The sequence below is a fragment of the Balaenoptera acutorostrata genome, chromosome 6, assembly GCF_949987535.1.
Source record: "Balaenoptera acutorostrata chromosome 6, mBalAcu1.1, whole genome shotgun sequence".
Lineage (NCBI taxonomy): Eukaryota > Metazoa > Chordata > Mammalia > Artiodactyla > Balaenopteridae > Balaenoptera > Balaenoptera acutorostrata.
In genome coordinates, this window is record NC_080069.1 from 750,217 (window position 1) to 777,441 (window position 27,225).

Consider the following 27,225-nt stretch of genomic DNA (forward strand, 5'->3'; position numbering starts at 1 on the left):
CCACCAAAGAGCACGGGTAGGCTCCAGTGTTGGGTTGCCTCAGGCAAAACAACCAACAGGGAGGGAACCCAGCCCCACCCATCAACAGTCAAGTGGATTAAGGTTTTACTGGGCTCTGATCGCCACAGCAACAGGGAGGGAACCCAGCCCCACCCATCAACAGTCAAGTGGATTAAGGTTTTACTGAGCTCTGACCGCCACAGCAACAGTCATCTCTACCCACCACCAGAGCCTCCCATCAAGCCTCTTAGATAGCCTCAACCACCAGAGGGCAGACAACAGAAGCAAGAAAAACTACAATCCTGCAGCCTGTGGACCAAAAACCACAGTTACAGAAAGACAGAGAAGATGAAAAGGCAGAGGGCTATGTACCAGATGAAGGAACAAGAAAAAACCCCAGAAAAACAACTAAATGAAGTGGAGATAGGCAACCTTCCAGAAAAAGAATTCAGAATAATGATAGTGAAGATGATCCAGGACCTCGGAATAAGAATGGAGGCAAAGATTGAGAAGATGCAAGAAATGATTAACAAAGACCTAGAAGAATTAAAGAACAAACAAACAGAGATGACCAATACAATAACTGAAATGAAAACTACACTAGAAGGAATCAATAGCAGAATAACTGAGGCAGAAGAACGGATAAGTGACCTGGAAGACAGAATGGTGGAATTCACTGCTGCGGAACAGACTAAAGAAAAAAGAATAAAAAGAAATGAAGACAGCCTAAGAGACCTCTGGGACAACATTAAACGCAACAACATTCGCATTATAGGGGTCCCAGAAGGAGAAGAGAGAGAGAAAGGACCAGAGAAAATATTTGAAGAGATTATAATCGAAAACTTCCCTAACATGGGAAAGGAAATAGCCACCCAAGTCCAGGAAGCGCAGAGAGTCCCATACAGAATAAACCCAAGGAGAAACACGCCGAGACACATAGTAATCAAAGTGGCAAAAATTAAAGACAAAGAAAAATTATTGAAAGCAGCAAGGGAAAAACGACAAATAACATACAAGGGAACCCCCATAAGGTTAACAGCTGATTTCTCAGCAGAAACTCTGCAAGCCAGAAGGGAGTGGCATGAAATACTTAAAGTGATGAAAGGGAAGAACCTACAACCAAGATTACTCTACCCAGCAAGGATCTCATTTAGATTTGATGGAGAAATCAAAAGCTTTACAGACAAGCAAAAGCTAAGAGAATTCAGCACCACCAAACCAGCTCTACAACAAATGCTAAAGGAACTTCTCTAAGTGGGAAACACAAGAGAAGAAAAGGACCTACAAAAACAAACCCAAAACAATTAAGAAAATGGTCATAGGAACATACATATCGATAATTACCTTAAACGTGAATGGATTAAATGCCCCAACCAAAAGACATAGACTGGCTGAATGGATACAAAAACAAGACCCATATATATGCTGTCTACAAGAGACCCACTTCAGACCTAGGGACACATACAGACTGAAAGTGAGGGGATGGAAAAAGATATTCCATGCAAATGGAAATCAAAAGAAAGCTGGAGTAGCTATACTCATATCAGATAAAATAGACTTTAAAATAAAGAATGTTACAAGAGACAAGGAAGGACACTACATAATGATCCAGGGATCAATCCAAGAAGAAGATATAACAATTATAAATATATATGCACCCAACATAGGAGCACCTCAATACATAAGGCAACTGCTAACAGCTCTAAAAGAGGAAATCGACAGTAACACAATAATAGTGGGGGACTTTAACACCTCACTTACACCAATGGACAGATCATCCAAAATGAAAATAAATAAGGAAACAGAAGCTTTAAATGACACAATAGACCAGATAGATTTAATTGATATATATAGGACATTCCATCCAAAAACGGCAGATTACACGTTCTTCTCAAGTGCACACGGAACATTCTCCAGGATAGATCACATCTTGGGTCACAAATCAAGCCTCAGTAAATTTAAGAAAATTGAAATCATATCAAGCATCTTTTCTGACCACAACGCTATGAGATTAGAAATGAATTACAGGGAAAAAAACGTAAAAAAGACAAACACATGGAGGCTAAACAATACGTTACTAAATAACCAAGAGATCACTGAAGAAATCAAACAGGAAATAAAAAAATACCTAGAGACAAATGACAATGAAAACACGACGACCCAAAACCTATGGGATGCAGCAAAAGCGGTTCTAAGAGGGAAGTTTATAGCCATACAAGCCTACCTAAAGAAACAAGAAAAATCTCAAGTAAACAATCTAACTTTACACCTAAAGAAACTAGAGAAAGAAGAACAAACAAAACCCAAAGTTAGCAGAAGGAAAGAAATCATAAAGATCAGAGCAGAAATAAATGAAATAGAAACAAAGAAAACAATAGCAAAGATCAATAAAACTAAAAGTTGGTTCTTTGAGAAGATAAACAAAATTGATAAGCCATTAGCCAGACTCATCAAGAAAAAGAGGGAGAGGACTCAAATCAATAAAATCAGAAATGAAAAAGGAGAAGTTACAACAGACACCGCAGAAATACAAAACATCCTAAGAGACTACTACAAGCAACTTTATGCCAATAAAATGGACAACCTGGAAGAAATGGACAAATTCTTAGAAAGGTATAACCTTCCAAGACTGAATCAGGAAGAAACAGAAAATATCAACAGACCAATCACAAGTAATGAAATTGAAACTGTGATTAAAAATCTTCCAACAAACAAAAGTCCAGGACCAGATGGCTTCACAGGTGAATTCTATCAAACATTTAGAGAAGAGCTAACACCCATCCTTCTCAAACTCTTCCAAAAAATTGCAGAGGAAGGAACTCTCCCAAACTCATTCTATGAGGCCACCATCACCCTGATACCAAAACCAGACAAAGACACTACAAAAAAAGAAAATTACAGACCAATATCACTGATGAATATAGATGCAAAAATCCTCAACAAAATACTAGCAAACAGAATCCAACAACACATTAAAAGGATCATACACCACGATCAAGTGGGATTTATCCCAGGGATGCAAGGATTCTTCAATATACGCAAATCAATCAATGTGATACACCATATTAACAAATTGAAGAATAAAAACCATATGATCATCTCAATAGATGCAGAAAAAGCTTTTGACAAAATTCAACACCCATTTATGATAAAAACTCTCCAGAAAGTGGGCATAGAGGGAACCTACCTCAACATAATAAAGGCCATATATGACAAACCCACAGCAAACATCATTCTCAATGGTGAAAAACTGAAAGCATTTCCTCTAAGATCAGGAACGAGACAAGGATGTCCACTCTCACCACTATTATTCAACATAGTTCTGGAAGTCCTAGCCACGGCAATCAGAGAAGAAAAAGAAATAAAAGGAATACAAATTGGAAAAGAAGAAGTAAAACTGTCACTGTTTGCGGATGACATGATACTATACATAGAGAATCCTAAAACTGCCACCAGAAAACTGCTAGAGCTAATTAATGAATATGGTAAAGTTGCAGGTTACAAAATTAATGCACAGAAATCTCTTGCATTCCTATACACTAATGATGAAAAATCTGAAAGAGAAATTATGGAAACACTCCCATTTACCATTGCAACAAAAAGAATAAAATACCTAGGAATAAACCTACCTAGGGAGACAAAAGACCTGTATGCAGAAAACTATAAGACACTGATGAAAGAAATTAAAGATGATACCAACAGATGGAGAGATATACCATGTTCTTGGATTGGAAGAATCAACATTTTGAAAATGAGTATACTACCCAAAGCAATCTACAGATTCAATGCAATCCCTATCAAATTACCAATGGCATTTTTTACGGAGCTAGAACAAATCATCTTAAAATTTGTATGGAGACACAAAAGACCCCGAATAGCCAAAGCAGTCTTGAGGCAAAAAAATGGAGCTGGAGGAATCAGACTCCCTGACTTCAGACTATACTACAAAGCTACAGTAATCAAGACAATATGGTACTGGCACAAAAACAGAAACATAGATCAATGGAACAAGATAGAAAGCCCAGAGATTAACCCACGCACCTATGGTCAACTAATCTATGACAAAGGAGGCAAAGATATACAATGGAGAAAAGACAGTCTCTTCAATAAGTGGTGCTGGGAAAACTGGACAGCCACATGTAAAAGAATGAAATTAGAATACTCCCTAACACCATACACAAAAATAAACTCAAAATGGATTAGAGACCTAAATATAAGACTGGACACTATAAAACTCTTAGAGGAAAACATAGGAAGAACACTCTTTGACATAAATCACAGCAAGATCTTTTTCGATCCACCTCCTAGAGTAATGGAAATAAAAACAAAAATAAACAAGTGGGACCTAATGAAACTTCAAAGCTTTTGCACAGCAAAGGAAACCATAAACAAGACGAAAAGACAACCCTCAGAATGGGAGAAAATATTTGCAAATGAATCAACGGACAAAGGATTAATCTCCAAAATATATAAACAGCTCATTCAGCTCAATATCAAAGAAACAAACACCCCAATCCAAAAATGGGCAGAAGACCTAAATAGACATTTCTCCAAAGAAGACATACAGACGGCCACGAAGCACATGAAAAGATGCTCAACATCACTAATTATTAGAGAAATGCAAATCAAAACTACAATGAGGTATCACCTCACTCCTGTTAGAATGGGCATCATCAGAAAATCTACAAACAACAAATGCTGGAGAGGGTGTGGAGAAAAGGGAACCCTCTTGCACTGTTGGTGGGAATGTAAATTGATACAGCCACTATGGAGAACAGTATGGAGGTTCCTTAAAAAACTAAAAATAGAATTACCATATGACCCAGCAATCCCACTACTGGGCATATACCCAGAGAAAACCGTAATTCAAAAAGACACGTGCACCCGAATGTTCATTGCAGCACTATTTACAATAGCCAGGTCATGGAAGCAACCTAAATGCCCATCAACAGACGAATGGATAAAGAAGTTGTGGTACATATATACGATGGAATATTATTCAGCCATAAAAAGGAACGAAATTGAGTCATTTGTTGAGACGTGGATGGATCTAGAGACTGTCATACAGAGTGAAGTAAGTCAGAAAGAGAAAAACAAATATCGTATGTTAATGCATGTATGTGGAACGTAGAAAAATGGTACAGATGAGCCAGTTTGCAGGGCAGAAGTTGAGACACAGATGTAGAGAATGGACATATGGACACCAAGGGGGGAAAACTGCGATGAGGTGGGGATGGTGATGTGCTGAATTGGGCGATTGGGATTGACATGTATACACTGATGTGTATAAAACTGATGCCTAATAAGAACCTGCAGTATAAAAAAAACAAACAAAACAACTAATACTAAACTTTCATTGGGTTATTTGTATGGAAATATGTTAATATAAATGTTTCAGACATTACATGAAATTTCTAAAAATCTTATATTTGTATTTGTATGGAAATATGTATGGAAATATGTTAATATAAATGTTTCAGACATTACATGAAATTTCTAAAAATCTTATATTTGTATTTGTATGGAAATATGTATGGAAATATGTTAATATAAATGTTTCAGACATTACAGGAAACGTCTAAAAATCTTATATGTTCTGGTATAATGTTATAAGTAATAATCCTAGTTATTACTTTAAAATGTATATCTCAGAAATAACTAATTTTCTTGTCAACTGCATTATTATGAACTTTCATCAAATCTTTAACCATGGTCATTTTTAAGTCTTTTGTCATTTACAGACAGTTCTGGGTGTACTCTGATGATTTTGCAAATATGTTCCTATAAAAGAGTTTCATCTTCAAGAAATTCATGGAAAAGACTCTGACAAGTACAGGTTTCTGGTAACTGACTGTACTGCTGAACTGAATGAATAAGCATTTTCAGAACTCTAATGAAAAACTGATGAACTCATAAAAGTGCTAACAAAAGATCAAGATGAAAAAAAAGAAATTAATTACATGGGACTGAGTGAACTGATGAGGATGAGTATAATTTTTGTGACTTTCTGTCTGAATTAAAAAAAAAAAAAATCCCACAAGGACTCAGAGGAAAAGAATATACAAATCAATTTTCACTGCAAAGTAAAGGAGCTGTTACAGTGGAGGATTACTGGACTGAATGTCAATATTATGACATAGTATAAGTGTGTTTCATGTTTGGTAATTGCAATCATTGTTGCTTTTGTTGTGGTCATCCATGTACAATGCTTGGTGTCAGTCTATCTATCTCTTGTAAAAATAAAATACAGTGTGTGTGTGTGTGGAAAAAAAAAAAAAAATATATGCCATACACACATTCAAAAAAGAGAAATATTTAAAATTTCAGAGGTAAAGGGGAAACTAAAAATCATTTAGTCACCCTGGGTTCCCATGCTGAGAAATCCAAAGTAGGCTTCAAAGGACTACAAACCACCCAAAATTGATTGCAAAATTTTATGTACAGGTATATTTTTATGGAAAGAAGGTCCATCCACAGCTTTCAATACATTCTCAAAGAGGTTTGTGATCCAAACTTTTTCTGTACACATCCAAGTCTGGATAAGGTTCTTCCCGTAAGGTTAGGCTCCATAGCAATCTGTACATTCATCATCATACTGTACTGTACTGTATAATAACTACCCAGTAATTTGTCTCCCTCCTACCAGATAAATTGTAGAAACAGAGCAGAAAGCATCTCTGCTTCGTTCATGGCTATATTCCCAGTATTCTGCCTGGTGTCTGTCATGTAATCAATAACCATTTCTTGAATAAATGAATCAATCATTCATTTGCATAATTAAAATTGGGCCAACTTTTAAAAAGTGCTTTCTAAATAAATATTCCAATTACATACCCTTAGTCAATAAGAACTTATAATTCAATTAAAATAAACTTATATTGAAGATAACCTTTCCAGAATATATTAAGTTACAGAGCACGTCTTCCATAAAACTTCTTTGTAGTCACTCAGTAGTATAAGGTTTCCCAGCAGATAGGGACTTCAACAAGGACACTGAAAGCCTGCTTAACTGAATGAAATTTTGACGGCTTACAATTGGTGTAATCTGTAAATTAAACATATGACATGATCTCACATAAAATAACTAAAACCCTAATCTTAAAGGTATTTTCAAAATAAAACCTTAGAAGAGAAAAAAAAAAAAAAAAAAAAAATAATAGGTCTAATTAATAGAGAATGAGTAAATGATGCACATTTTGTTACTGTTTAAATATCTAACACATACTTTCTAGTGTTGTGACCTTTTTACTAAACCTTTTTTATTAAACCTTCTTATCTTGTAATAAAACTGTCCTCCTGTTTGAAAAAAAAAAAAAAGCTGCAGGTCCAAAAAATGTTATTGGTTCGGTCAAATTTCTTTAATTCACCACTATGTTTGTATCATGTTTCACCGTGTTACAACTTGGAAGGGAATGACTGATATTAAACCACCAATCCATCCATTTTTAAAGACACACACACATTTCTTCTTGAAACTGAAAAGAGATTAAAAAAAAAACAACACCTTTATTTTATTAGAGCAGTTTAAGGTCCACAGAAAAACTGAGAAGGTGCAGAGACTTCCTGTAGACCCTCTCCCCCTCCCCCCAAGCACAGCCTCCCCATTATCAACATCCCCACCTAGTGGTCCGTTTGTTACAGGTGAGGAACCTATATCAGTACACAAAGTCCATGGTTTACATCAGGGTTCGCTATTGGTGTTGTACACTTTGTGGGTGTGGACACGCGAATAATAACCTGTATCCACCATTATACTGTCATACAGAGTAGTTTCACGGCCCTAAAAGTCCTCTGTGCTCCACCTATTCATCCCTCCCCCCTTCCCCCCTTCCCCCCCAACCCCGGCAACCACTGATCTTTATATTGTTTCCATAGTTTTTGCCCTTTCCAGAATGTCATATAGCTGGAATCACACAGAATGCCATCTTTTTAGACCGACTTCTAAATATCAGCTTAATAATATCCATTTCAGATTCCTTCATTATCTTTTCAGAGCTTGAGAGCTCATTTCTTTTTAGTGCTGAATAACAGTCCACAGGCTGGATGCTCCCCACGTTATCTACCCATCACCTGCCAAAGGACATCTGGGTTGCTTCCATGTTTCCGCAACTGTGAAAAGAGCTGCGATAAACATGCCTGTGCGCAGGTTTTTTTGTGGACATACATTTTCAGCTCAACTGGGTAAATACCAAGGAGTGTGATGGCTGAAACACCTGGTTAGGATATATTTATTTATGCAAGAAACTGCCAAACCGTATTTCAAAGTGGCTGCACCAATCTGCATTCCCACCAGCAGGGATGGGAGTTCCTGCCTCTCCACATCCTCCCCAGGCTTCAATGCTGTCAGTGCTGTGAATTTCCGCCATTCTAACGGGTGTGGAGTGGAATCTCGTTGTTGTTTTAATTTGCATTTCCCTGATGGCGTAGGATGTGGAGCATCTTTTCTTCTGCTTATTGTCATCTATACAACTTCTTTGGTGAGGTATCTGTTAAGGTCTACGGTACATTTTTAAATTCAGGTAATTTGTTTTGTTATTATTGAGTTTTAAGAGTTCTTTGCATATTTTGGATAACAGTCCTTTATCAGATGTGTCTTTTCCAAGTATTTTTTTCAGTCTGTGCCTTGTCTTCTCATTCTCTTGACATTGTCTTTTGCAGAAGTTTGTACTTGTAATGCAGTCCACCTTATCCTTTATTTCTTTCATAGATTGTCTTTGATGTTATATAAGTGCCGTACCTAAGGTCGTCTAGGTTTCTCCTTTGTTATCTTATAGGAATGTAATAGTTTTGTGTTTTCCATTAGATCTGTGGTCCATTACGAGTTTATTTTTGTGAAAGATATAAGGTCCATGCCTACATTCATTTTTTGCATGTGGATGTCCAGTTGTTCCAGCACAATTTGTTGAAAAGACCATCTTTGCTCCTTTGTTAAAGATTAGCTGACTACCTTTATGTGGGTCTACTACAGGGTTCTCTATTCTGTTCCACTGATCTATTTGTCTATTCTTTCCCTGATACCACCCTGTCTTGATTACCGCAGCTTTATTCTAAGTCTTGACATCAGGTACTGTCAGGCCTTCTACTTTGTCCTTCTCCTTCAGTATCCTGTTGGCTATTCTGGGTCTTTTGCTTCTCCACATAAAGTTAGAATCGGTTGGTCATATCCACAAAATAACTTGCTGGGATTTTGACTGGAAATGAATTGAATCTGTAGATCAAGTTGGGAAGAACTGACATCTTGACAATATCAAGTCTTCTTACACATGAACATGGAATATCTATTTATTTTGTTCTTCTTTGATTTCTTTCAACACTTTTGTAGATTTCCTCATATACATATTATACTCATTTTGTTAGGTTATTCCTTAAGTATTTCATTTTGGGGGCACCAATGTTAATGGTACTGTTTTCTTTATACTGAGATATAACTTATAGATAATACTGTGTAAGTTGAAGGTACACAATGAATTGATTTGATACATTTTATATACTGAAACACGATTGCCACTGAAACTTTCATACCTCTATACATCATGAAACTATCATTTCTTGTTTGTGGTAAAAATTTTTAAGATCTAGTCTTTCAGCAATTTTGAAGTACATAACACAGTACTGTTGACAGTAATCACTAAGTGGTACATTCAGTCTCCAAGACTCATTCATCTTCTAGTTTCAAGTTTGCACCCTTGAACCAACATCTCCCCAAGTTCTCCCAACTGCCGGCCCCTGGGAACCACCATTCTATGCTCTGTTTCTATGATTTCAACTTTGTTAGATTCCACATATAAGTGATATCATGCAATATTTGTCTTTCTCAGTCTGGCTTATCTCAATAAGCATAATGCCCACAAGATCCCTTCATATTGTTGCAAATGGCAGGATTTCCTTCTTTCTTATGGTTGAATAATATCTCATTGTGTATATATATGCCACAATGTCTTCATCCATTCATCCACTGATGGACACTTAGGTTGTTTCCATATCTTGGTTATTGAGAATAATGCTGCAATAAACATGGAAATATATATATCTCTTCAAACTCCTGTTTTCATTTCCTTTGGATACATACCCAGGAGTGGGATTGCAGGATAATATGGTAGATCTATTTTTAATTTTTTGAGGAACCTCCATACTGTTTTCCACAGTGGCTGGACCAGTTTACATTCCCACCCACAGTGTCCGAGGGTTCCCTTTTCTCCACATCGTCACCAACACTTGTTATTTGTTGTCTCTTTGATAACAGATACTCTGACAGGTATGAGTTGCTATCTCATTATGGTTTTGATTTGCATTTCCCTGATTAATAGTGATGCTGAGCATCTTATGTGTCTACTGACCATCTGTATGTCTTCTTTGAAAAAATGCCTAGACAGCTCCTCTGCCTATTCTTAAATCAGATTGTTTGTTTTTTTGTTATTGACTTGTATGAGTTCTTTATATATTTTGGATAACAACCCCTTATCTGATATGTGGTTTGCAAATATGTCTCCCATTTTGTAGGTTGCCTTTTCATTTAGTTGATGGTTTCTTTTCCTGTGCAGAAGCTTCTTAGGTTGGTGTAGTCCCATTTTTGCTTTCATTGCTTTTGCCTTTTGTGTCATATGCGAAATATCATTGCCGAGACCAATTCAAGGAGCTTCTTCCCTGTTTTCTTCCTGGAGTTCTACAGTATCTGATCTATGTTTAATTAATACAGTTTGAGTTAATTTTCGTAAGTGGTCCGGTATCATTTTCTGTATGTGGTTATCCAGTTTCCCCAGAACCATTTATTGAAGAAACTGTCCTTTCTCCATTGAGTGTTTTTGACTCCTTTGTCAAATATTAGTTGACTATGTATGCAGGGGTTCATTACTGGGCTCTCTGTTCTGTTCCATTGGTCTATATGTCCATGTTTACATCAGTACCATGCTGTTTTAATTACTATAGCTTTGAAGTACAGTTTGAAATTAGGAAGCATGATACCTCTGGCTTTGTTCTTTTTCTCAAAATTGCTTTGACTATTTGGTGTCTTTTCTGGTTTCATACAAATTATAGAATTGCTTTTTCTATTTCTGTGAAAAACACCACTGGAATTCAATAGGGATTGCGTTGAATCTATAGATAGCTTTGGGTGTATGGACACATCAACAACATCAGTTCTTCTAATCCATGGAAGAACTTTAACGAAATTGTTAAAATGTTACTGTTTTTTTTAAATGTCAAATTCCACTTGTACATTTCTGGAATATAGCGATGAAATGACCTTTGTACCTTTGTTAACCTTGTATCCTTCAGCCTTGCTGTGATTGCTTATTAGTTCTAGCAGGGGTTTTTTTTGTCAATTCTTTCATATTTTCTGTATCAGATGACCATTTCATCTGCAAAGACAGTTTGATTTCTTCCTTCCCAATATGTATATGCTTATTTCCTTTTTGTTATTTTCAAATTAACTAGAACTTACCATATGATGTTGAAAAGAATTGGTGAGAGGGGAGAGCCTTGCTTTGTAACTGATCTTAGTGGGCGAACTTCAAGTTTCTCACCATTGAGTATGATGTTAGCTGTCAGTTTTTTGTAGATATTTTTTATAAAGCAGAGAAAGTTCACCTCTAATCCTAGTTTACTGAGAGTTTTTATTATGAATGGGTGTTGGATTTTGTCAAATGCTTTTTTTGCATCTATTGATAGGATCATGTGATTTTATATAAACCAATTTAAAGTCAAGAATAAATCATAACAACTGAAAATTCTAAATTACTAATATTTAAACAGTATTTTGTACTGGCAAGGGTGTGATAAACAGGCACCAGCATATATTGCTTGAAGTAGAGAAACCGATACAATTTCTTTGTGGGGCGTTTGGCAACATCTGTCAAGATTTAAATATACTTTCCCTTTGACTTAGCAACTCAATTGTTAGGAATTTACGGTCAAAATATGCACACGTGGACACAAAGATGCACGCCACAGAGTGCGGTAAGTAACGGTATAAGAGGAACAGCTAGGACTAACCCTAATGTCCATCAATGAGATATTGGGTAAATAAACTGTGGTGCATACATGTCATGGATTTTTATGGCCATTCAAAGGAGTAAGATGCATATGCTGAGTTGCAAACGTGAAAAACATATTAAGTTAGTAAAACAAAGCACAACAACATGCATAAAACACTCCCATTAGGAGATAATTGTGTTTGTATGGATTTGTGTGTGTAGGAAGTTTCTGGAAGAGAAGGAGTGGACTGAGGGTTCTTGGGAGGGAGCATGCACTGTGTACTGCCTTTTCTATTTTTTAAAGGGGTTCCCTTCCCCCATGTTGTTTTCATAAGAGTTCAAAGAAAATGTTAAAGTTGGGGTCAATTATACCATTTTTGTACAGTATTTTCCTACATTTTTACATTTAACTAATAAACAGTCATCGTTTTTTTTCCAGTTCCTTCAAAATAGTAAATTATGACAATATAGAAATAGATTTCTATCTAGAAAAATAAGAATAATAGACAGTTTTAACCTCCTTATAGACAAAAGGATGGGATATTTGTTTAATGTAAAAAGTAGCTATTTGGCCTGTGTAATTCTCTCTCTTCCTATAATTCAGAAATCTGATTAACGTAATTGGACTTTGAATCTGAGACTCTTAATCCCCATCACTAAAGGACATGGGTTTAGGAGATCCTAAGATCCACCTAAAGTACATCCCTAAAACTTACCTTCTTCATGAATTACCCAGTTTTTCCTCTCTCCAAGGGCCTCACTATTCTCTGGTCTATTCTGCAAACTGTACTTCATCGAGCAATATTTGAATCTTCCTTCATTGCACTTTTCCCCAATTCTTACTCTTTTCCTTGTATAAGAGACTGTCAGGGAGCCAGAACGGATGGCAGAGAAAAGGGCTTGTGCATGAACGATCTCCTTCCGTTCCCCATGCCCGGGGCTGCCCACTGGGCTTCCAGCCCTCGGAAAGGACACAGAGGACATGCCCGAGGCCATCACAGGTGACTTTGCCAAGCAGTCCAGGAGGTCCTACGCACGGGGGACCCGCTCGTGTACTCTGGGCTTCCTGGTCTGAAGTCTCTCTTCACCGGGAACGGGGAAACAGGCAGCGGTAAACGACATGAACCAGAAAAATCATTGAAGGCAGCAAGGCTGTCCAAGTCGCAGCACCTAACAGCTCTCGGCAGCGCTGACGCCCGGCTCTTCCCTCTGAGCAGCCGTCCTCACATATTTCCCCACGTCCTCATCCTCTCCACCCTCAACAGCGACATCACGCACGTCCTCTTACACGAAGTAGACAGGAATCTTCATCTCCCACCCTCATGACGGGAGGCACCCAATGTTCTCACATACAACAGCAACTCAACCTTTACCTATTAAATACAAACACAAACAACTCTAATGCAGGGAGATTAAAAGTGTTTCTAACGTGCTATGCACACAGTCATAAAGGAGAGTTTGATTCTTCCTTGGGCTGGGAGGCATGTGGGAGAAAGCCGAATTGAGATTTCTCAATCGTTAATGTTTACTGAGTGCTTACACTGTGAAAAGAGCTGTACACAAATGATGTCTTTAATTCTCACAAAAACATAGATCGCATAATTATCACGTCTGTCTTACAAACAGGAAAACTGAGTCTTGGGGAGTTTAATGTGTTCAGAGTCATCCTCTATCAGACCTCAAAGCCAGCCAGTCTAGTTTCAAATTACACACCATTAACCATTAACGCTAAAAGCTTCTGCAGAGTGGAGAATATGCCAGAAAAACAAGGGAAGAGATGGGCAGAACATTTAACTAGGGAAAAACTCAGACATAATGAAAGTCTATGATTACAAAATACACAACATGTCTAGGAAAAAGTAGCAGTAGCTCACCCCTGTATTATGCCCGCCCACTTTAGATCAGGTACTGTTCTAATTGTTTTTGTATATTAACTCATTAATCCTTCAAACATCATCAGAAAGTACAAGTTTTCTCATTCCTTCTTGACAGAGGAAGAGACTGAAACACAGAGAGGTTAAGTGACTTGCCCAAGGTCACACAGCCAAGTAGAGGAGGCAAGACCATGAAGGCAGGCAGTCTGGCTCAGGCGTGCGTCCTGAAACATCCCTACAGAGAGCTCCCTGCCTGACAGGGCTGCCCCCTGCCCCAAGGGCTGGGAAGCTGCCAGGTCAGGTCAGAAGGGGCTGCCTGAGGATGTCAGACTTTCAACAGGAGGAAATAATATCACAGTAATGATATGAGTGCTGCACACTTAAAAAGTACTGTCAATGTTACTTAGTTCTATATTTGAGAAATGTGCTTTCTGTTTGTGTGATGGGGAACGTCTAAAGTAAAACTTGACCAAATCATGTGGACTGATCTAAACGGACAGTCTAACGAATTCAATTTTCTTCTTCTAAGCAATTCCCAAGTGGCTCTTGAGGCTGATATCAGAATAAAAGGAGAACCAAAGAACTGCATTTTCAGGAAGAAAGGATGTACATTAAAATATGCTGAGAAACTATATATCAGGCAGTCTTTAGCCAGAGATTTTCATAAAGGAATGTAGGACTGTTTTAAGATAAAATGAGTTATCTCCATAATGCTTAGAAGAATGCCTTGTTTATATAAATGCTTTATCAATATTAAACAGTATGTTACAAAAGACAACAAAATAATTAAGAGAATAAATTCTGGAACCTCAATGGCCAGGTTCAATGTCCAAATCTATCACTTGAGCAAATTCTATAAATTCTGTGTCTCAGCTTTTTCCATGAATAAAATGAGGTAATAACTGTAACCCACTTCACTTCACATCACTGTTGTGAGATTAAATTAGTTATGCATACATGTGTCTGTATGCAACTATATACATACATATACACACAAATATATATTTATTATATATAATATGTATATCTTTAGAAAAGTTCCAGACGTAAATGAAACACTATGAAGTTTAGCTATTATCTGTGTCTTAAAAAGAGGAATCAAACAACGTTACCCTAATTCACTGTAGTATTCAAAATACTATGACCTGTTTTTTAAATGCAATTAATATTAAAAAGTAATATGAGCTGTGGACTTTGGGGGACCCTGACGTGTCAGTGTAGGTTTACAATTGTAACAAATGTCCCATCTGATGGGGGTGGTGACAGTGGGAAAGCTGTGCACGTGTGGGGCAGGGGGCACGTGGGAAATTCTCTAACTTCTGTCCAATTTTGCTGTAAACCGAAAACTGCTCTAAAAAATAAAGTCTATTAAAAAAACAGTGTGCAAACGGTCTATATTCTAACCAAAGAGATTCATGGAGATACTCCATGAGTTACATAAACATCTGTCCATGAACACAATTAAAGTCCATTTATTATAAAAAAGGAATGCTTATATAAAAAAAGGTAGACATGATTTCAAATCTTCAATCTGCCCTATTTCTATCTCTCTCTGTCTCTCTCTCTCTCTCTCTCTGTTTATACGAGTAATCTCAGGCAGAATACCCAGAATCTCTCAGCTTCAGCATTTGTTTCTGTATAATGGGCACAATAATCTTTGGTATAAAGCACTAGGGTTGTTGTAAAAACTAAATCAATTTAAGGCACTTAGTGAAAAGCTTTGCACACGTTAAGTTTGAAATAAATGTTGGATTTCACTATCCCTAAGAACAATATCAATGTATGATACTGTTATTGATATTGATACCATAGAGGGTCATTACTTCAAAATAGTTATGGTAAGTTCAATTCAGTTTAAATATTTTTGGGACTCTGCTAAACTTACGCCTTGAGATTGAATCCTCCCATCATAAATATCTCAACAGTATAGCAATGGAAATATAAATACCATAGCCATGCATTTAATAATTACCCAAAGAAATTAGATCTTCTTTTAAATAAGGTCATTAAAACTATGAATTCCAAAAGTATACAGTTAAAATAGAGGATCTTTAGGATTCACTCTCTTTTGATATCTATTTTTGATAAGGAGCATTTTAAACTAGCTTCATCATTCTTTGATTGAATGCCTTCTTAGGAGGCCAAAAGCATTTCCTTATTGATTTTATTTTCAACCTTTGGTGTAAATGAAGCAGAAATTAACAGGGCTGGTTCTGTCCTATAACAACTTCTTCAACCTTGCTCCTTGCTTATTTTGCCAAACTATTTTTTTTTTTAATACCAGCAGCATCGATTGAAGCCCAAAACACTGATCTAGAAATAGAGCTAATTACCGGCAGATGTACAGGCAGCAAAGGAGCAAAAACCCTGGGCTCTGCTCACAATATGCAAACCCTGGACCCCTGTTCACAGCACACAAACACTATGGAACAAAACCCTTAGGTATCAGCATACTGGGAGCTTTTCCCCAGAGTAACAATGTGAAACAGGGGATCAGAGCCATACCTGGGAAGCCAGCACACACTTCGTATCAAACCCCTACACAACTGGCTACGTTGCCATCGTGGAAAATATGTTGCAGTCCATGTTCTTTCTCACTGTTCATAAAACTATTTGGTTTCACAGTGATGGAAACGAGAAGAGTAACAGAAAGCAGCACAAGAACAAAGGCTTCATGCTTGTCTGAGGCCAATTCTTCACAGAAAAAGCCATCAGGAGACAAACATCCAAACACATGACGTTAAACACGACATATTTGGAAGTTGACACAACGCTCTACGTCTGCAAAGCCAGCGTGAAGCACAGAGTGAGCTTTGGAAGCAGGCTGTTTCTCTGGTCAGAAGACAATTAATGTTATTGAAAGCACTAAGGAAGGAAATATTTACCAATTATCTGAGGTATTTGCAAATCTAAGGCGAGTACCTACCAGTTTCTTCAAACAGTTATGGACTAATCCCTCCCTCACAATTTCATATCTTCCTCACCCTTTTTTTCTGGCAATAACTTATTTGTTTCAATCATTCAATACATTTACTTTAAAGCATTTGTTGACTGACTTCTACGCCCTTCTCAGACCACCTTCAAAAAATAAGCACAGAAAACAACTTTTAGACTGAGGTCACCTAGACTAAGCAATTCAACTGATCAAACTACTCATTTTTTCCTCTAAATGTTCTGTAAATAACAGGTATTTTAATACACTCTTCAAGAAAAATATACACTAGCCAGTAAGCATGTCAGGTTCTGAGTCTAAAGTGGTGAATAAGACACAAACCCACATTCAGGAAATATCCAGTCAATTGAGGAGATGATGTTAGATGATGGGTGTCACAGGATGAGAAGTCCAGGGCACTAAGGTAACAGGGACAAGCGTGTGCTATCTAGTTGGGGGGGAAGCTTAGGAAGAACTCTTTGAAATAAGGCAAGGATTCATTTTTCTCTTACATGAGATCGAGGAAAGAAACAATAAGTTGTTCCTATAAATGAAAAACAGTAGGAATGTCTAACCTAAGCAATGTAAATGGCCGAAATTGATTAATTAAGCCCCTTTTCTCTGTTTCCATGCCTCACCCCCCCAAAACGCACACAATCCCCCAATGTAAGCTCTACGTTACTTATATTAGTCGATTATTTACATTACGAATCACACTGCATGGCAGCCCTCCTTCCCTAAGTGCTGTGTAAACGTTCCCTATGTGCTGACATCCTCAAAGCACGTCAAATATTAAGTTTATTTCTTCGGAAACTAGTTTTTTATTTACTGAATATAGTGTGTACTGAGTGCCATTTTTAAAGTCTCTATCGGAAACAGAAGTGGACTAAACACTATTTACAAAAACATTCCGCGATGCCCACCTCCGCAAAGCTCAGCCCTCACCCAGCGCACCACTGCAGCCCTGGCAGAGCTGGCCGTGGTCCTGATTCAGGACGCTCCACCTGCTTACGCTCAAATGTAGCTCTTGGCCTCTGAGGCAAGGTAGCAAGTATTTTGCAATTGAATAGTTTTATCAGTGTGTTTCTTGACTACAGAATTTGGGGGACTGACAGTCTTCTTTCATTTTGTACTCTCCTTTCAGTCCAAGCTGGCAGTGTTTCTGCTGATATAAGTTTCTTAAGAACTTTGTGGAACTCTCTTGTTTGTCACCAGGATTCACTGCATTAGACAAGAGGCTTGTTCATAGATATTTCTGAGATAATCTCTAATTTTGGCTTCTGCTGAGATGGCTTAAGGGGCCTAGGAGTCACACCCTAAGTCTTTTCAAAGAGCCTTTCTTAACTGAATTTTTCAAACCTGAAAATTTTACCTTCCTGCTGAATTAGCAAGACGTACAGCCACACACTTGGCTTTTTCTCTAGAGCACCCTCTCCTGAGTGTGACTCTCTTAATTTTAGCATCTTTTGCCATCTGGGTAGGCTTAGAAGTTCCCAGATCATTCAGTCCTGCTTTTTTTCCTTATCAGTTTTTCCCTCAATTTGTTTCTCTCCTCTCATATTTTACAATAAGCAAGCATCAAGAAAAAAACTGGTTGCACCTTCAACACTTTGCTTGGAATTATTTAAATATTCAGGGTCGTTGTTTATAAGTTCTGCTTTCCACAGAACGGCAGAAAACATTCTGCTAAACTTTCTGTCGCTGTACCAGGTTAAGGAAGTTTCTTTTTGTCTGTAGTTAAGTCTGTTCACAGTAAGTCAGAGGAGCAGTGAGATGCACATTGGTAAAAAGCACTGACGCAGGTGTCAGTGAACAGGAATGGAGGCCCTGAAACTCCCTGGCTCTGTGACGTCAGTTACTTCAGCGTCTCCCAGCTCATTGGTCAGCAGTCGTCAGGAGACCATCTCTGCCCCAGACACGCTATTAACTGGGAAGTCTTCACTTGCTCTCCTCCTCGGGTTCGGGGAGCTGGGGTGAGACGGCAGAAGAGCCTTTCCCAAGGTGTTAAATGTGAGTGCATGGAAACCTCCCCGGGGTCTCGGAAACGTGCGATGAAACAGTTTTGCTTTTCTATGAAATGAAGCGATGAACTCTGCAACTTAGGGATTCATTTCCACACCATCCTCCTCCTGATTTCTCAAGCAGAAATCGCCTCTCCCACACCCCTACATGTATGTTTCCATACTAATATTTTAAATGTTTGATGACTAATTAATAGGAATTCCAAGAGATTCAGAAACTGTTTGGAATTCTAGGGAAATACGGAGAAAAATAAACTTCTGGCCCAAAGTTTTTCTGTCCTCCTATAAAACTGCCAGAGAGGTCATGATTGCCTGGGGGTAAATACCTGATAAATGCTTCACCCCCCCGTAACTCCCCCGCGCCCAGAGTGCGCTGACTTCAGGAAATGCTCTTTCCTGGGGGGCTCCTACACTTTCCGGCCCCATGCTGTGCTTCTCTCTCCCCAACCCTCTATCACTACCATGAGGAAGTTACTGATATGACACGATTCTCTGTCCCAAGTGAACTCATTCCCCAAACTCTATCTCGGCTACACTGACCTGCCCCGGTATTTGGATTCAGCCATCATCACCTGGGCAAAGGGAACGAAGACCCCCCGCTAATCTACTCAGCACGGGATAAGGGGCTTAATGTGTAAGTGCTTCCCTGTAAATAAGGAACATCAAAGAAACTTAAATGCTGGCTGTTTCCTAGAACTGCTACTTATGTTATCACTCTCTGATGTTCTTATTCTCGGTTGGCTGGTGTGTTTGACTAACACAATTTAGATGTCAGTACACTAAAGTCAAAAACCAATTTGTCTCTGAACACCCCTGAAATAGCGAAATTCTCTTGCTTGTTTGATGTAAAAACAAAACATGAATCACAGCCACTATCACAGAAGAGAGCGTTCTCGTAAAGGGAATTCCTTTTAGAGTAACAGAGAGAGTGCGCACACCTGCCGCCTCAGTCAGCTACCCAGCGATGTGCACTTTGTGGGTCGCGCCATGTTCCCATCCTGACGCAGCACCAAACTCCACAGCCTGTTTCTAAATTACTGACACTTCTCCACATGCAGCCTGCCCTACAGAAGCAGTGCTCACCCTCACGTAAGATATTTAAACACTCTCTTCTCCTCTTGGGACTTTGTGTCAGCCTTCAGGGAACAGACCCCAGGGCTGCAGCAGTACCAGTGCTTCCTTGAACACCCAGACCTCTATTTGTGACTTTTCATCTTTTTTTTTAATAAACATCAATCATTCACTTTTTTTCCTATTAACTTTGTTCCTAACTCTCCCCTGAGGGATACAGGACTTTTGGGTTGGCATATGCAGAAATACTTAGAAGATACCCAAACTGTACATTCCTTAAACTTGAAAAAAGTATAAGTATGCAGATATAGATAGCCCTCTAACACAATCTTCCCAAAATCCTCTTTCTCTAACAGTATATGCTTAAATTCTATAATCTAGAGTAATTCTGACTGATAACAATGTTTAACCCAAGTGAATCATGATTGTATTAGCCAAGGTTTTGCAACTGCTTCAATAAACTCTGGATCAAAGCTTAGCACATGTTGCCAAACATTTACACTCTGCAGTAACTCCTGGTACAAAACCATTCAGTCAGTGGGACTGAGTTACGAGGTTACCTGTGCGTGAGTCTCCGCTGACCAACGCAGACTGCGGTCTGAGAACCTTGAATAATGCACACTTCGTGGCGACTACATTTCAGCCTTAAGCACGGGTCTTTAGTTGGGTCTAGAGCTAAAAAAAAAAGAAAGAGATTGCACAGAAAACATTAAAATAAGTTTCTGTACAATGGAGGTTCTAATCTCATCAAACACAATTTGATCAGGGAATTTACAGAGCGTTCAGCTGTAAATTTTGTTCACGTTCTTCCGCTATTAAGAGGTACTTTTGTTTCCACTCACGTAACACAGAGTCAATAGAGATTTGTAGTTTAGTCTCATCCATTCTGTTCCGAAGCTGAAATGCACAAACCCCTGTGATCAGACAATGTGTGATCAAAACAGAAACCTGACGACCAAAACTCTCTGTAGTTGCTACTGCCTTCTAAGCATTCAAGGTGGAGAAATGAAGGTAGGGTGTGTTGCTGCAATATTTGTATCAGTGAAGAATTATAAATTATACTTCCGCTTTTCCAGGATGGATGCAGGTGGGTAGGAAAAAAAGGCTGAAACCCAAAAGGGTGTCAGTCGACATTAGAGTCTTGGGATCTCCAAGAAAAGTCTGCAGCTGTATGCGGGGCTGCCTGAGTGCATCATGGTAGGAAATGAGCTGCATTTTCATTTTTAAACTGTTTGTGCCTGACATCTGAACTACTGCATCTCCAGAAAAGAACCTCTACCTTGGTGGCTGCCAGCACAAAACTGTGTAGTTTGTTGCTGTGGGTTTTTTTGTTTTTAAATATCAGTTTTACTGCAATGTAACTCACATACTATACGATTTATATGATACATTCTTTTAAATTTTAAAATCTGCAGTATAGTCAAGACCCACACCCCTGTGTTGGCAACCCACAAACGGGAAGATAATCAAAACTGCAGAGGTTCTCCCCAAGGAGCAAGAGATCTGAGCCCCTCATGGGTCTCCCCAGCCCAGGGGTTCTCATTCAACTCAGCAACAAAAACAAACAACCCGGGCTTCCCTGGTGGCGCAGTGGTTGAGAATCTGCCTGCTAGTGCAGGGGACACGGGTTCGAGCCCTGGTCTGGGAAGATCCCACGTGCCGCGGAGCAACTAGGCCCGTGAGCCACAACTACTGAGCCTGCGCGTCTGGAGCCTGTGCTCCGCAACAAGAGAGCCCACGATAGTGAGAGGCCCGCGCACCGCAATGAAGAGTGGCCCCCGCTCGCCGCAACCAAAGAAAGCCCTCGCACAGAAACGAAGACCCAACACAGCCAAAAATAAAAAAATTAAAAAAAGAAAAAAATTTAAAAAAACAAACAAACAACCCAATTAAAAGTTGGGCAAAAGACCTGAACAGACGTTTTCCAAAGAAGACATACAGATGTCAACAGGCATGTGAAAAGACGCTCAGCATCAGTAATCATCAGGGAAACGTAAATCAAAACCACAGTGCGATATCACCTCACCCACCCCTGTCAGAACGGCTGTTATCAAAAAGACAATAAAAAGCAAGTACTGCGTAGAGCATGTGGAGAAAAGGGAACCCTTGTGCCCTGTTGGTGGGAATGTAAAGTGGTGCAGCCACTGTGGAAAATAGTATGGAGGTTTCTCAAAAAACTAAAAATAGAACTACCGTATAATCCAGCAATCCCACTCCTGGGTATTTATCCAAAGAAAACAAAAACACAAATTTGAATAGATCTATGCCACCCTATGTTCACCACAGCAGTATTTACAATAGCCAAGACATGGAAGCCACCTAAGTGTCCATCAACAGATGAATGGATAAAGAAGATGTGGTACATATATACAACGGAATATTACTCAGCCATAAAAAAGAATGAAATAATGCCATTTGCAGCAACATGGATGGACCTGGAGGGTTATTATGCTCAGTGAAATAAGTCAGATGGAGAAAGACAAATACTGTATGATTACACTTATACGTGGAATCTAAAAAACAAAACAAATGAACAAACATAAGAAAACAGAAATAGGCTTATAGATACAGAGAATACGCTGGTGGTTGCCAGAGGGGAGGGGGTGTGAGGGGATTGAGTGGAAAACATGAAATGAGTTACAAACCTCTAGATACAAAGTAAATAAGGCACAGGATGTAAGGAACCGTATAGGGAATAGACTCGACAGTATTGTAATAACTTTGTACAGTGATGTATGGTAACTAGACTTACTGAGGTGCTCATTTTACAATGTACAGAAATACTGAAGCACTATGTTGTACACCTGAAACGAATATAATACTGTAAGTCAATTATATTTTAATAAAAATTAATTCAATGGTTTTCAGTATATTCATATTTGTAAAACTATTCATCAATTTTAGAATAGTATTATCACCTCAAAAAAATAGCCATACCCTTATCACCCTTATTCTGCCAACCTATGACAACTACCTACAGTGGGCACTCACTAATCGATTTTCTGTCTCTATAGATTTCATACAAATGGAATCATGTAATATGTGGTCTTTTCTGAGTGGTTTCCTTCATTTAGAACCATGTTTTCAAGGTCCAACCATGTTATAGCTGCATCCTTACTTCATTCTTTTATGTTGCTGAATAATATTCCACTGCATGGCTATTCTACATTTATTTATCCATTCACTAGTTGATAGGTGTTGTGTTGTTGACACCTTTTCTCTAGTTTAAATAATACAGCTATTGGTGATCTCTATTGGTGATGGTTAGTGATATTTTGTTGTGATTTATTATGGGGGGGGAGGCCAGAGAGGGAGTTGGTTTAGATAAGGAAAAGGCTGAGTGTCCAGTTTGGGTACAGGTCAAAGTTGAGAGAAAGAATCCATGAAAGATAGCAAGCTGAAAATAAAATTCCAGTGCATGTAGAAGAATAAAGCCAGGGTGACCAGAAGAATGTGCATTTGGAATATTAAAAAGTATTTGGGAGGACCCTGGGCTTTTCACTGGACATGAAATGTAGCTTTGAGCCAGTCTTTTGTAGACAAACGTAGGTAAACTAGAGCTAATATCTGGTGTATGAATCGAACTTAGTTTTATGAATATGTTAAACCTTAGGAATATTTAGTCAATAACCTAAATAAATGAGTTCATTTTGACAATCAATGAATTCAATAAAATATGTATATAAACAAATATATGTGTATATATATTGCATATAGACGGATATAGATACATACATATTTTTTCCTTTAAAAATACAAAGTATAGGGCTTCCCTGGTGGCGCAATGGTTAAGAATCCTCCTGCCAGTGCAGGGGATGCGGGTTCGAGCCCTGGTCCGGGAAGATCCCACGTGTCGCAGAGCAACTGAGCCTGTGCACCACAACTACTGAGCCTGCGCTCTACAGCCCGCGAGCCACAACTACTGAAGCCCGTGCGCTTGGAGTCTGTGCTCTGCTACAAGAGAAGCCACCGCAATGAGAAGCCCCTGCACCACAACGAAGACCCAACACAGCCAAAAATAAATAAATAAAATAAATTTATTAAAAAAAAAATACAAAGTATATCTGTGTAAAACTCTTATTTGAGATTTCAAACAAACATGAAGTTTAAAATAAAGAATATGAACACATATAGTTGATAAAATACTCCCTAACAGACACAGCATGATGTTGGGTTGGCCAAAAAGATCTTATGGAAAAACCCGAATGAACTTTTTGGGCAATCCAATAAAATGGTCAAGACATTAAACACATGTATTTGCAACACAAATCTCCTATTTCCTCCAGCCTAAGCAAAATACTTTCTGACAAGCAATGATTAGCTCAATTATATTTTCTCTTAATTTCTAAGTAGTATCAAAAATTAAGATAAACTATATTATTTTATTCCCTATAAAACGTTAAGCGTTCTTTGTTCAGTATGAAAATGCAAATTTCTGGAACATGCTCATTATACTGTCACAGTTTAAACCGTCACTAATTAAAAAACTATTATACCTTGGAATCATATGATTTCTTGCTGGACAACATAAAAGAAAAACATACAATAACTTAGTAGACATTAAAAATGTCTTGAGCTATTTCTAGTCCTTAGTCTATTTTGATTTTTAATTATTAATATGACTTTTAAATATTGATTACAATTAAAGAATTCTAACAACTAAACAATGACATTGCACCTACAACTGTGTCTTGTATACGTACATGTCATATACTCATTGTTGATATAGTTAATCTAGGACATCATTCTAAAAAAGGAGTGTTTCCACTTTGAAATAAAACACTATATAGTACATATAAAACTATCATGGTTAATCTAATCTAATTGTACTTTGAATGAAGACTATTTTTTTTAATTTTTAAAATTTATTATTATTTTATTTTATTATTTTATTTTTGGCTGTGTTGGGTCTTCGTTTCTGTGCGAGGGCTTTCTCTAGTTGCGGCAAGCGGGGGCCACTCTTCATCGCGGTGTGCGGGCCTCTCACTATCGCAGCCTCTCTTGTTGTGGAGCACAGGCTCCAAACGCGCAGGCTCAGTAGTTGTGGCTCACGGGCCCAGTTGCTCCGCGGCATGTGGGATCTTCCCAGACCAGGGCTCGAACCCGTGTCCCCTGCATTGGCAGGCAGATTCTCAACCACTGCGCCACCAGGGAAGCCCTTGAATGAAGACTATTAATAGTTATAGTTAGTTATTTCTTTCCGCTTTCTTTACTTTATACAGCCCACATTAGGTAATTTTCAAAAGTTCCATGACCCTCTTATGTTACATCTATTTAATAAGATAGATCAGAACTCAAAATTTGATGTAGAGTGAGAAGGAAATTATCAGAACAAATACAGCACATGAAAAAGAATTTAATGCAAGTTTGGCATAAAACTTTACATAAATGATCAAATAAAAGAGCAAGAGCATTTGTCAAGAGACGGAAAATATAACAGAAAGTGAACAAGAGGAAGCCCGTAGGGAGAATCTGCAACAAGAAAAAGACACTTTCTGTGCATGGGATTTTAACCATCTGTACTTTTGAGTAGAACTCACATTGTTGGCAGCTTACAACTATAAAACATCACAGGCTATAAATACAGATGCCTGAGATTTCATTCTTGAAATCACAACAATAACACAGCCATCTTCCTCTTGGCTGAAGCCCATGGATGAGAACCAATCCTGTATCTTAGAGGCTGGATAAAACCATCTCCTCCCCCCGCTGCGCTCCGCTCTTTCCATCTTTTTCAAATTCCCTAATCCTATTCTATCCTGCGTTAGTGTTTTTAACTTTCTCTCAATCACCCAGTAAAACCACACCTAGGAAGATTTCAGCTAGTGCATTCAATTCACTTGGTTATATTCTTTTCTTCATCTACTAATCTAATAATAATAAGCTAATAATTCAATAATCTTTCTCATTGATATGAACTAACCTGAGGACTTAACTGATACCATTTTTTTTCTCCTTTTATTACTGAAGTATAGTTGATTTATATTATATAAGTTACAAGTGTACAACATAGTGATTCACGATTTTTAAAGGTTATTCTCCATTTATAATTATTATAAAATACTGGCTATATTCCCTGTGTTGTACAATATATACTTGTAACCTATTTTATACCTAATAGTTTGTACCTCTTACTCCCCTGCCCACTAGTAACTACTAGTTTGTTCTCTGGATCCGTGAGTCTGTCTCTTTTTTGTTATATTAACTAGTTTGTGGTATTTTTTAGATTCCACATATAAGTCTTTCTTTGTCTGACTTATCCATGTTACTGCAAATAACAAAATTGTGTTCTTTTCATTCTGCTCCTGAAGTGGATTATTGCATTTCAGCACACATGACACCACATACCCTACGTGTTCCCCACAGACTCAACCCTTTTACTGGAAGAGAGATGAATAAATAGGTAAGTAGAATACACTGTTGGGTGTAAATTATATACGTGCGTGTGTATTTAGCTTTGTGGTAACAAACACGCACACGCACACACACACACACACACACACACACACATACGCAGATGAAGGGATTATATAATGGTGAGAGGATTCCCTATTCAGGGAGTGACAGGTAGTTCAGGACCAGTGAAATGCAAATGTGGGTGATACCAGCAAGTAGTGTGGAAAAACACTGGAGACAAAGATGGAAGCTTCTGACCCATTGGAGTTTCACCTTGTCAGTAATGCTATGTGGTCAAGGGATTTTGAGCTGGGGAGTGGTGTAATGAGGTTTGTCACACACAAGAATCTGCAGATGCTCTGAACAATACGTGATCAACAGGGAAACTAACAAAACATCCAGGAGAGAAGGGATGAGGAAGATGGGCACGGGGCCAAGGGTGACCACAGGGCAGAGCAGAAATGGTTTCAGGGGCTCAGGCAACACCTGGTTTGAACAGGTGTGTTGAGGCAGCAACCTGAATCCACTGAAGAAACTTCCTGCTCCTGCCTTCCACTATGTAGATTCTGTCTGACATTAATATTGCTGTAACTGCTTTTCTTCTTCTGATGTGTATTTTCCTGGTGAACTTTTCCTCCAATCCCTTTATTTATCAATTCTTAATTTTCATATTTTAAAGGCAGCTTTCAAAACCCTAAGGTGGATTTAGAAGCCCAACCTAAGACAATTTATCTCTTTTTCTGTTTTACCTATTGTAATTTTTTAAATATAATTGGACTCTTTTCTATCACGTTATTTTGTGCTTTCTATTTTGCAGTGTTCTTTTTCCTTTGCTTTTCTTTCCCCTTTCCTGCCTCATAGTGTATTGGTTGTTATTTTATTCATTGAGTACCTCTGTCTTTCCTGCTAGTTTGGAAATTATGACATCTCTTTAGTTGTTTCCTTTAGATGTTTACATG

General features: G+C 38.2%; 1 protein-coding gene across 2 annotated transcripts in view; it reads right to left on the reverse strand.

Annotated features, from left to right (window-relative positions):
- Nucleotides 1–27,225, reverse strand: part of SPOCK3 (SPARC (osteonectin), cwcv and kazal like domains proteoglycan 3) — a 447,340-nt gene that overhangs the window by 240,091 nt on the left and 180,024 nt on the right. For both annotated transcript variants that reach the window (XM_057549436.1, XM_057549435.1), the window contains exon 4: nt 20,431–20,545. In XM_057549436.1, coding sequence (XP_057405419.1) covers nt 20,431–20,545 — 115 coding nt within the window. The remainder of the gene's footprint in view (nt 1–20,430; nt 20,546–27,225) is intronic.